We start from the raw sequence: 11,293 nt of genomic DNA, 5'->3' as shown, positions 1-11,293 counted from the left end.
AAAAGCTGTTTCGGCATGCGGTGGCTGGGCATGCGGGCTACATGACCCAGCCAACTCAGCCTTGCCCGCCAGAGGAGCTCACCGATGGGACCGTGCCCAGATCTTTCAAGGATTTGTGAGCTCCTCACACAATCCATCCTGGTTAAACCCAGGATGGATCGTAGGCAGGCCAACCTAAATGTTTATAACCGGTGAAGATGTTCCATTAGGGGGGTCCACGTTTCGCAAGCGTAGAGAAGGGAGGGAATGATCGTGGCCGAGAAGACCTGAAGCTTAGTGCGGTGCGACAGACCAGGTAGCTTCCACACAGCGTTACGCAACCGATGAAAAGATATTGCCGCTCGACTGATTGGGAGTGAGACCTCTGCTGTTAAACTGGAGCCGGTCATAAGCACACTGCCCAGGTATGGGAAACTCTCCACTCTCTCCACAACTCCCCCATCACCGATTGGGAGTTGCGGGGGTGGAGTGTCCGATGGTACAAAATACCCAGGCAGGTGTTTAGTTTTGGTGGGGCTGATGGTAAGGCCTCCACCTCTTAGTGGCACGCTCCAGTCTCAGCAGCAGCGTCTCCAACTCCTCCTCTGAATGAGCGGCTATTACCAAATCATCGGCATACATAACATGGTTGACCAATAGGGAGCCATCCCTTCACCACACCCGGACATCGATCAGCCTCCCATTATATATGTACCAAATGGAGATTCCCCCTGTACAGCTATTGAAGGCTTCACGAACTACATGGTCAAAATAGATGTTAAATAATGTGGGAGCCAGAGGACATCCCTGTCGCACCCCAAGGTGTACAGGGAATGGCTCTGACTCCCGGCCACGTAGTTTTACCCGGGCCCGCTCACCATCATGAAGGTTCTTAATGATCGTGAGCAGAGGGTCAGGTACTCCAAAAGCATGAAGAACAACCCAGAGCCCAGGCCTACTGATGGTTCATAGGCCTTGACCAGGTCAATAAAGCAGAGATGTAGGTCTTGCTGGAATTCCCTACACCTCTGCTGTAGCAGACGGACGTGAAATATGGCATCTGTGCAGGACCGCCCTTTCCTGAAACCGCATTGGGGCTCCGCAAGCCTCTCCTCAGCGTGCCTGGCAAGGCGATGTTGAATAATCCTTGCCAGGACCTTTCCCGGCACACTGAGGAGTGAGATGCCCCTGTAGTTGTTACAGTCTGTGCGATCCCCCTTCTTAAAAAGGGGGACCACCAGGGCATCCTTCCAATCCTGCGGAACCCGTCCAGTGGTCCAGACCGTTGTTATGATGTCATATAGGGCAGTCTGTGCACAAACGCCACCCTCCCTCAGCATTTCGCTTGGGAGATCATCTCTGCCCGCTGCCTTTCCTGGTCTCAGACTCCGGATCGCCTTCAGTACTTCCTCAACAGATGGCACCTCAGCCAGCCACTCACAGGGGGTGATGTCTTCCAATATTTGAGGCACCGCAGCCTCAGCAGGGTCATCCTCACTTTGTGCCACGATGTTTTCCTGGCTGAGGGATTTTCCCTCCGCCAGGACCTCACAGAAATGCTCAGCAAATCTGCAAACCTGTTCCTGGGGGTGGGAGATTGGATCACCGTTTTTTCCCCTAATGATGGTAATAGGTGTGGCGCTGCAGGTTACTTTTTTGATGGAGTTCAATAGAGATTTGTGATTGCGGGCCACTGAGGCAGACTCCATCTCCTCAGCAACCCGCGACCACCACCCATCCTTGCAGCGCCTCACAGCTCTCCGAACCTCCGAGCGAAGGCTGCGGTAAGCCTCCTCATTCTCTGACGTGGGATTCTGTAGCCGATGACAGTGGGCCTGTCGCTTTTTCTCAACCATCCTGAACACCTGTCAACCAGGGTCTCTGAGGAGGTCTGGACCGCGTACCCAAAGCAGCCATTGCAGCTGCATGAGTCGCAGTCCTAAACCTCGCCCATTTACCCTCGACATCAGGAGGAGTGGGGGACGATGCCAATCCCTGCCGCAAGCGATGATGAAATTCTCGCTTGCAACTTTCATCAGATAACTGAAACCAGGCCACTTTAGGTTGGAATGGGGTCCTGGGTGTACACCCACCACCGGAGTGGAAGAATGGCAGGCGCATCTTACAGATGACTAGTCGATGGTCAGAGGGCAGATCAGCTCCACGGTAGGTCCTGGTGTCAAGGACATGGGCTCGCATCCGCTGGTCCGTTACTACGTAGTCCAGCAGATGTTCTTGCTTGGACCCGGCATGCATCCATGATGTTGTGTGGATGCGCCGATGCCGGAACAGCGTGTTGGTAATTACAAGCCCATGGGCTGCACAAAAATCTAGCAGCCTCCTACCGTTGTTATTGAGCTGATCTGGCCCATGCCCTCCAATCACTCCAGACCAGGTGCCAGCATCATGACCAACTCGGGCATTGAAGTCACCCAACATGATGACTCTATCCCGAGGTGCCACTTTAGCCAGCACCTGTGACAGGAGGTCATAGAAGGCATCTGACTCATCGGCTTTGCCTGCATCCCTCCACGGATGTTCATCTTCGGTGGGGGCATAAGTAACCACGACCACCAACCCTCGCCTCCGGTTGATGGGAAGGCGAGCCCAAAGTAGCCTGGGGCTTACAGCTTCCCACACCTCACCGCCACGCTCCTACACCCCCTTCACTCACCCACCCACTCACTCACTCTCCACTCACCCACTCACCCACCCACTCACTCACCCACCCACCCACTCACTCACTCTACACTCACCCACTCACTCACTCACCCACTCACTCACTCACCATTCACTCACCCACCCACTCACTCACCCACTCACCCACTCACTCACCCACCCACCCACCCACTCACCCACTCACCCACCCACTCACCCACCCACCCACTCACCCACTCACTCACCCACCCACTCACCCACTCACCCACCCACCCACTCACTCACTCACCCACTCACTCACTCACCCACCCACCCACCCACTCACCCACCCACCCACCCACTCACTCACTCTCCACTCACCCACTCACTCACTCACCCACTCACTCACTCACCATTCACTCACCCACCCACTCACTCACCCACTCACCCACCCACTCACCCACCCACCCACCCACTCACCCACCCACTCACCCACTCACTCACCCACTCACTCACCCACCCACTCACCCACCCACCCACTCACTCACCCACTCACTCACCCACTCACCCACCCACTCACCCACTCACCCACCCACTCACCCACTCACCAGGCAGTCTGCCCAGCGGCACAGCAAGCCCTCCTCCTCATGGCCTCCCTCCCCCTCCTCCTCCTCCTCATCCTCCTCCTCCTCCTCGGCCTCCATCGCCGTCATGGCCGCCGCCGTGGCTGTCATGGCTGCCGTCATGGCCGCCGCCACGGTCGCCCCCTCGTCGATGAGACGTCCGCTGTGGTCCATGGCGCTCGGCAGGAACCCAGCGGTGGCTCCCTCACGCCACCACTGGCGGTGGTGGTGGTGGTGGTGGCGGTGATGGTGGTGTTGTTGTTGTTGGTGGTGTTGTTGTTGTTGGTGTTGGTGGTGTTGTTGGTGTTGTTGTTGTTGATGTTGTTGATGATGTTGTTGTTGATGTTGTTGATGATGTTGTTGTTGATGTTGTTGTTGTTGTTGATGTTGTTGTTGTTGGTGGTGTTGGTGTTGTTGGTGTTGGTGTTGTTGTTGATGTTGTTGTTGGTGTTGTTGGTGTTGATGTTGTTGTTGTTGGTGTTGTTGTTGGTGGTGTTGTTGTTGTTGTTGTAGTTGTTGATGTTGTAGTTGTTGTTGGTGGAGGAGGAGGAGCTGCTGTTGGTGGAGCTGCTGCTGCTGCTGCTGCTGCAGGAGGAGGTCCTCGTGATCTCCCTGGCCGCGATCTTTGTGGCAGAAGTCGTCGTGGTGGTGGTGGTGGTCGTTGTTGTGGTGGTTGTCGTTGTTGTGGTTGTTGTGGTGGTGGTGGTGGTGATTGTGGTAGGATGGGGGAGGCTTGCGGAGCCTCGAGAGTTGGAACTCCGCCGCCACCGGTGGCTCCGCCGCCACCGGAGGGATCTCCGGCCAGTAGAAGTCGTCACCGTCGTTGTCGTCTTCCCGCAGCTGCGTCGTGAAGATATCTCGCACGGCCAGCGGCGGCCGCCACTCGTCGCAGCCTCCAAATCCTCCAAATCCTCCTCCTCCTCCTCCAAATCCTCCTCCTCCAAATCCTCCAAATCCTCCTCCAAATCCTCCTCCAAATCCTCCTCCTCCAAATCCTCCTCCTCCTCCTCCTCCTCCACCACCTCCACCAGCAGCGACGATGCTCACGGTGCCGCACTCCACCGCCTCCACCGCCTCCTCCTCCACCGCCTCCACCGCCTCCACCTCCTCCTCCACCGCCTCCACCGCCTCCGTGTCCCCTCTGCGGTGGCGCAGCAGGTGGAGGAGGTCGTGGAAGGCCGGGCGAACCTCCATGTTGGGTGACACGGGGCTCACCGCCGCTGACGCCGCTGGTGGTGGCGGTGGGCAGCCACACGGGAGGGGCCGACGGGCCGCGGGAAAACCTCTCGTGAGTCCCACTGCAACACCCCCAACACCTCCACCACCTGCACCACCCATTGGGTCTGCCCCCACCGTGTCTACCGGATCTCCTCCTCCTCCTCCTCCTCCTCCTCCTCCTCCTCCTCCTCCTCCTCCTCCACTACCTCCTCCACCTCCTCCACCTCCTCCTCCTCCTCCTCCTCCACTACCTCCTCCACCACCTCCTCCACCTCCTCCACCTCCTCCGCCGCCGCCGCTCCTCCTCACGTCCAGGTGGCCCAAGGCACCGCCTCCCGCCGGCGACTCGCCCGGCGGGCGAACTCCGGCGTGGCGGCCGGGGCCGAACGTCGCCGGCAACGTTGACGCCGTCCCCGTCCCCGTCCCGGTCCCCATCCCGGTCCCCGTCCCGGTCGCCGTCCCGGTCCCCGTCCCGGTCCCCGTCACCGTCCCGGTCCCGGTCCCCGTCCCGGTCCCCGTCCCGGTCCCCGTCCCGGTCCCGGTCCCCGTCCCGGTCCCCGTCCCGGTCCCCGTCCCGGTCCCCGTCCCGGTCCCCGTCCCGGTCCCCGTCACCGTCCCGGTCCCGGTCCCCGTCCCGGTCCCCGTCCCGGTCCCCGTCCCGGTCCCGGTCCCCGTCCCGGTCCCCGTCCCGGTCCCCGTCACCGTCCCCGTCCCGGTCCCCGTCACCGTCCCGGTCCCGGTCCCCGTCCCGGTCCCCGTCCCGGTCCCCGTCCCGGTCCCCGTCCCGGTCCCCGTCCCGGTCCCCGCCGCTCCCGCCGTGCCGTTCACGAAGGCGACGAGGGAGGTGGGCGACGTCCGGATGGCCGCGTTCAGGTCCAGCCCGTCGAGGGAGAGCGGCGACAGCGACAGAGCCCTCTTGTGGCCCCGGCCGCCGCCGCTGCCGCAGCTGCCGCAGCTGCTGCCGGCGAGACCGACGTGGCAACATCCGGCAAGGCCTGGGCCGAAGCCTGGGCCTGAGCCTGGGCCTGGGCCTGAGCCCGGGCCTAAGCCTTGGCCTAAGCCTAAGCCTGGGCCTAAGCCCGGGCCTAAGCCTGGGCCTAAGCCTAAGCCTGGGCCTAAGCCTGGGCCTAAGCCTAAGCCCGGGCCTGGGCCGAAGCCTAAGCCTGAGCCTAATCCTGAGCCTACTCCTGGGCCTAAGCCCGGGCCTGAGCCCGGGCCGAAGCCTAAGCCCGGGCCTGAGCCCGGGCCGAAGCCTTGGCCTACAAGGCCACCGCCGCAGTAGCCTCCGGCCAGGCCGAAGCCCGGGCCTAGCCCCGGGCAGAACTTGAGGCCCGGGCGGCCGCGGTGCGGTGCCACCACCGGTGGTGGTGGCACCGCCGGTGGTGGTGGCACCGCCGGTGGTGGTGGCACCGCCGGTGGTGGCACGGTCGCGACGGCGGTCGACGCGGATGAGTGGCGCTCCTGACGTGGTTGTTGTGGTTGTTGTGGTTGTCGTGGTTGTTGTTGTGGTTGTCGTGGTTGTCGTTGTGGTTGTTGTGGTTGTTGTTGTGGTTGTTGTGGTTGTTGTTGTTGTCGTGGTTGATGTCGTGGTTGATGTTGTGGTTGTTGTTGTTGTGGTTGTTGTTGTTGTTGTGGTGGTTGTTGACGTTGTTGTGGTTGTTGTTGTGGTTGTCGTTGTTGTTGTCGTTGTGTTGCACCGCCGCCTTCGCCGCCACCACCAGCACCTCGAGCGTCCTCCAGCGGCAAGGCCTGGCCACCACCGCCACCACCACCACAACCACCACCACCACAACCACCACCACCACCGCCACAACCACAACCAGCACCACCACCACCACCGCCACCACCGCCGCCATAACTAGCAGCAGGAAGCAAGGCGTTGTTGGATGGGTGGATGGGTGGCACTGGCAGACGTGGCTGGTGGTTGTTGTTCTGGCTGCTATTGTTGTTGCTGTGGTGGCTGTTGTTGTTGTTGCTGTGGTGGTGGTTGTTGAGGGGGAGGGTCACCGGCGAGACCGCCCAATCGGAGGAGGGCGGCCCGCTGGCCGCTGATTGGCTGTCGCTGAGGCAGAGGCTGATGGTGGTGGACGCGAACGACTCTCGGGAGAAGAGAGACCTGGGGAGGAGGGGGGAGGGAGGAGGGAGGAGGTTCAGCTCGGTGAGTCTCTGTGAGTCTTTGTGTCTCTCTGTGAGTCTCTGTGAGTCTCTGTGTCTCTGTGTGTCTGTGAGTATCTGTGTCTCTGTGAGTCTCTGTGAGTCTCTGTGTGTCTGTGAGTCTCTGTGAGTCTCTGTGAGTCTCATGTGGTTCTCTGTGAGTCTCTGTGAGTCTCTGTGGGTGTCTGTGGGTCTGTGTGGGTCTCTGTGAGTCTCTGTGGGTCTCTGTGAGTCTCTGTGTGTCTCTCTGAGTCTCTGTGTATCTCTGTGTCTCTGTGGGTCTCTGTGAGTCTCTGTGTGTCTCTGTGAGTCTCTGTGAGTCTCTGTGGGTCTCTGTGAGTCTCTGTGTGTCTCTGTGTGTCTCTGTGAGTCTCTGTGTCTCTCTGTGTGTCTCTGTGAGTCTCTGTGTCTCTCTGTGTGTCTCTGTGAGTCTCTGTGGGTCTCTGTGAGTCTCTGTGAGTCTCTGTGGGTCTCTGTGAGTCTCTGTGAGTGTCTCTGTGTGTCTCTGTGAGTCTCTGTGAGTCTCTGTGAGTCTCTGTGTGTCTCTGTGAGTCTCTGTGAGTGTCTCTGTGTGTCTCTGTGGGTGTCTGTGAGTCTCTGTGAGTCTCTCTGAGTCTCTGTGAGTCTCTATGAGTCTCTGTGTGTCTCTGTGTGTCTGTGAGTCTCTGTGAGTCTCTGAGTCTCTGTGAGTCTCTGTGTGTCTCTGTGAGTCTCTCTGAGTCTCTGTGAGTCTCTGTGTGTCTGTGAGTCTCTGTGAGTCTCTGTGAGTCTCTGTGGTTCTCTGTGAGTCTCTGTGAGTCTCTGTGGGTGTCTGTGGGTCTGTGTGGGTCTCTGTGAGTCTCTGTGGGTCTCTGTGAGTCTCTGTGTGTCTCTCTGAGTCTCTGTGTATCTCTGTGTCTCTGTGGGTCTCTGTGAGTCTCTGTGTGTCTCTGTGAGTCTCTGTGAGTCTCTGTGGGTCTCTGTGAGTCTCTGTGTGTCTCTGTGAGTCTCTGTGTCTCTCTGTGTGTCTCTGTGAGTCTCTGTGGGTCTCTGTGAGTCTCTGTGAGTCTCTGTGGGTCTCTGTGAGTCTCTGTGAGTGTCTCTGTGTGTCTCTGTGAGTCTTTGTGAGTCTCTGTGGGTCTCTGTGAGTCTCTGTGTGTCTCTGTGAGTCTCTGTGAGTGTCTCTGTGTGTCTCTGTGGGTGTCTGTGAGTCTCTGTGAGTCTCTCTGAGTCTCTGTGAGTCTCTATGAGTCTCTGTGTGTCTCTGTGTGTCTGTGAGTCTCTTTGAGTCTCTGAGTCTCTGTGAGTCTCTGTGTGTCTCTGTGAGTCTCTCTGAGTCTCTGTGAGTCTCTGTGAGTCTCTGTGTGTCTGTGAGTCTCTGTGAGTCTCTGTGAGTCTCTGTGGGTCTCTGTGAGTCTCTGTGGGTGTCTGTGTGTCTCTGTGAGTCTCTGTGTGAGTCTCTGTGAGTCTCTGTGTGAGTCTCTGTGAGTCTCTGTGGGTGTCTGTGAGTCTCTGTGAGTCTCTGTGAGTCTCTGTGGGTCTCTGTGAGTCTCTGTGGGTCTCTGTGAGTCTCTGTGTGTCTCTGTGAGTCTCTGTGGGTCTCTATGTGTCTCTGTGAGTCTCTGTGAGTCTCTGTGAGTCTGTGTGTCTCTGTGAGACTCTGTGTGTCTCTGTGAGTCTCTGTGAGTCTCGGTGAGTCTCTGTGAGTCTCTGTGTGTCTCGGTGAGTCTCTGTGAGTCTCTGTGTGTCTCGGTGAGTCTCTGTGAGTCTCTGTGAGTCTCTGTGAGTCTCTGTGGGTGTCTGTGAGTCTCTGTGAGTCTCTGTGGGTGTCTGTGAGTCTCTATGGGTCTCTGTGAGTCCCTGTGAGTCTCTGTGGGTGTCTGTGAGTCTCTGTTAGTCTCTGTGGGTCTCTGTGAGTCTCTGTGAGTCTCTGTGGGTCTCTGTGAGTCTTTGTGTGTCTCTGTGAGTCTCTGAGAGTCTCTGTGAGTTTCTGTGTGTCTCTGTGAGTCTCTGTGAGTCTCTGTGGGTGTCTGTGAGTCTCTGTGAGTCTCTGTGAGGCTCTGTGAGTCTCTGAGTGTCTCTGTGAGTCTCTGTGGGTGTCTGTGAGTCTTTGTGTGTCTCTGTGAGTCTCTGTGAGTCTCTGTGGGTCTCTGAGTCTCTGTGTGTCTCTGTGAGTCTCTGTGGGTCTCTGTGAGTCTCTGTGGGTCTCTGTGAGTCTCTGTGGGTCTCTGTGAGTCTCTGTGTGTCTCTGTGAGTCTCTGTGTGAGTCTCTGTGAGTCTCTGTGTGAGTCTCTGTGAGTCTCTGTGGGTGTCTGTGAGTCTCTGTGAGTCTCTGTGAGTCTCTGTGGGTCTCTGTGAGTCTCTGTGGGTCTCTGTGAGTCTCTGTGTGTCTCTGTGAGTCTCTGTGGGTCTCTATGTGTCTCTGTGAGTCTCTGTGAGTCTCTGTGAGTCTCTGTGTGTCTCTGTGAGTCTCTGTGAGTCTCTGTGAGTCTCTGTGAGTCTCTGTGTGTCTCTGTGAGTCTCTGTGAGTGTCTCTGTGTGTCTCTGTGGGTGTCTGTGAGTCTCTGTGAGTCTCTCTGAGTCTCTGTGAGTCTCTATGAGTCTCTGTGTGTCTCTGTGTGTCTGTGAGTCTCTGTGAGTCTCTGAGTCTCTGTGAGTCTCTGTGTGTCTCTGTGAGTCTCTCTGAGTCTCTGTGAGTCTCTGTGAGTCTCTGTGTGTCTGTGAGTCTCTGTGAGTCTCTGTGAGTCTCTGTGGTTCTCTGTGAGTCTCTGTGATTCTCTGTGGGTGTCTGTGTGTCTGTGTGGGTCTCTGTGAGTCTCTGTGGGTCTCTGTGAGTCTCTGTGTGTCTCTCTGAGTCTCTGTGTATCTCTGTGTCTCTGTGGGTCTCTGTGAGTCTCTGTGTGTCTCTGTGAGTCTCTGTGAGTCTCTGTGGGTCTCTGTGAGTCTCTGTGTGTCTCTGTGTGTCTCTGTGAGTCTCTGTGTCTCTCTGTGTGTCTCTGTGAGTCTCTGTGTCTCTGTGTGTGTCTCTGTGAGTCTCTGTGGGTCTCTGTGAGTCTCTGTGAGTCTCTGTGGGTCTCTGTGAGTCTCTGTGAGTGTCTCTGTGTGTCTCTGTGAGTCTCTGTGAGTCTCTGTGGGTCTCTGTGAGTCTCTGTGTGTCTCTGTGAGTCTCTGTGAGTGTCTCTGTGTGTCTCTGTGGGTGTCTGTGAGTCTCTGTGAGTCTCTCTGAGTCTCTGTGAGTCTCTATGAGTCTCTGTGTGTCTCTGTGTGTCTGTGAGTCTCTTTGAGTCTCTGAGTCTCTGTGAGTCTCTGTGTGTCTCTGTGAGTCTCTCTGAGTCTCTGTGAGTCTCTGTGAGTCTCTGTGTGTCTGTGAGTCTCTGTGAGTCTCTGTGAGTCTCTGTGGGTCTCTGTGAGTCTCTGTGGGTGTCTGTGTGTCTCTGTGAGTCTCTGTGTGAGTCTCTGTGAGTCTCTGTGTGAGTCTCTGTGAGTCTCTGTGGGTGTCTGTGAGTCTCTGTGAGTCTCTGTGAGTCTCTGTGGGTCTCTGTGAGTCTCTGTGGGTCTCTGTGAGTCTCTGTGTGTCTCTGTGAGTCTCTGTGGGTCTCTATGTGTCTCTGTGAGTCTCTGTGAGTCTCTGTGAGTCTCTGTGTGTCTCTGTGAGACTCTCTGTGTGTCTCTGTGAGTCTCTGTGAGTCTCGGTGAGTCTCTGTGAGTCTCTGTGTGTCTCGGTGAGTCTCTGTGTGTCTCTGTGTGTCTCGGTGAGTCTCTGTGAGTCTCTGTGAGTCTCTGTGAGTCTCTGTGGGTGTCTGTGAGTCTCTGTGAGTCTCTGTGGGTGTCTGTGAGTCTCTATGGGTCTCTGTGAGTCCCTGTGAGTCTCTGTGGGTGTCTGTGAGTCTCTGTGAGTCTCTGTGGGTCTCTGTGAGTCTCTGTGAGTCTCTGTGGGTCTCTGTGAGTCTTTGTGTGTCTCTGTGAGTCTCTGAGAGTCTCTGTGAGTTTCTGTGTGTCTCTGTGAGTCTCTGTGAGTCTCTGTGGGTGTCTGTGAGTCTCTGTGAGTCTCTGTGAGGCTCTGTGAGTCTCTGAGTGTCTCTGTGAGTCTCTGTGGGTGTCTGTGAGTCTTTGTGTGTCTCTGTGAGTCTCTGTGAGTCTCTGTGGGTCTCTGAGTCTCTGTGTGTCTCTGTGAGTCTCTGTGGGTCTCTGTGAGTCTCTGTGGGTCTCTGTGAGTCTCTGTGGGTCTCTGTGAGTCTCTGTGGGTCTCTGTGAGTCTCTGTGTGTCTCTGTGAGTCTCTGTGGGTCTCTATGTGTCTCTGTGAGTCTCTGTGAGTCTCTGTGAGTCTCTGTGTGTCTCTGTGAGACTCTGTGTGTCTCTGTGAGTCTCTGTGAGTCTCTGTGTGTCTCGGTGAGTCTCTGTGAGTCTCTGTGTGTCTCGGTGAGTCTCTGTGAGTCTCTGTGTGTCTCGGTGAGTCTCTGTGAGTCTCTGTGAGTCTCTGTGAGTCTCTGTGGGTGTCTGTGAGTCTCTGTGAGTCTCTGTGGGTGTCTGTGAGTCTCTGTGGGTCTATGTGAGTCTCTGTGAGTCTCTGTGGGTGTCTGCGAGTCTCTGTGAGTCTCTGTGAGTCTCTGTGGGTCTCTGTGAGTCTCTGTGGGTCTCTGTGTGTCTCTGTGAGTCTCTGTGGGTCTCTGTGAGTCTTTGTGTGTCTCTGTGAGTCTCTGAG

At 57.0% G+C, this 11,293-nt stretch overlaps 1 protein-coding gene across 1 annotated transcript in view; it reads right to left on the bottom strand.

The window, feature by feature from the left end:
• The window catches only part of LOC142908539 (uncharacterized), a 23,306-nt gene extending 16,993 nt beyond the window's left edge, over positions 1–6,313 (bottom strand). Inside the window, exons 1-3 of the mRNA XM_076059278.1 lie at positions 6,296–6,313; positions 5,234–5,918; positions 3,225–4,195 (exon numbers count right to left, since the gene is read on the bottom strand). Coding sequence (XP_075915393.1) covers positions 3,225–4,195; positions 5,234–5,918; positions 6,296–6,313 — 1,674 coding nt within the window. The remainder of the gene's footprint in view (positions 1–3,224; positions 4,196–5,233; positions 5,919–6,295) is intronic.
• Between the last annotated feature and the right edge of the window lie 4,980 nt (positions 6,314–11,293).

The sequence above is a fragment of the Petromyzon marinus genome, assembly GCF_048934315.1.
Source record: "Petromyzon marinus isolate PM22_M1 ecotype Great Lakes invasive population chromosome 85 unlocalized genomic scaffold, UKy_Petmar_22M1.pri1.0 chr85_unloc.3, whole genome shotgun sequence".
NCBI lineage: Eukaryota > Metazoa > Chordata > Hyperoartia > Petromyzontiformes > Petromyzontidae > Petromyzon > Petromyzon marinus.
The sequence above is the reverse complement of the archived record's forward strand: the minus strand, read 5'-3'. Positions and strand labels throughout refer to the sequence as shown.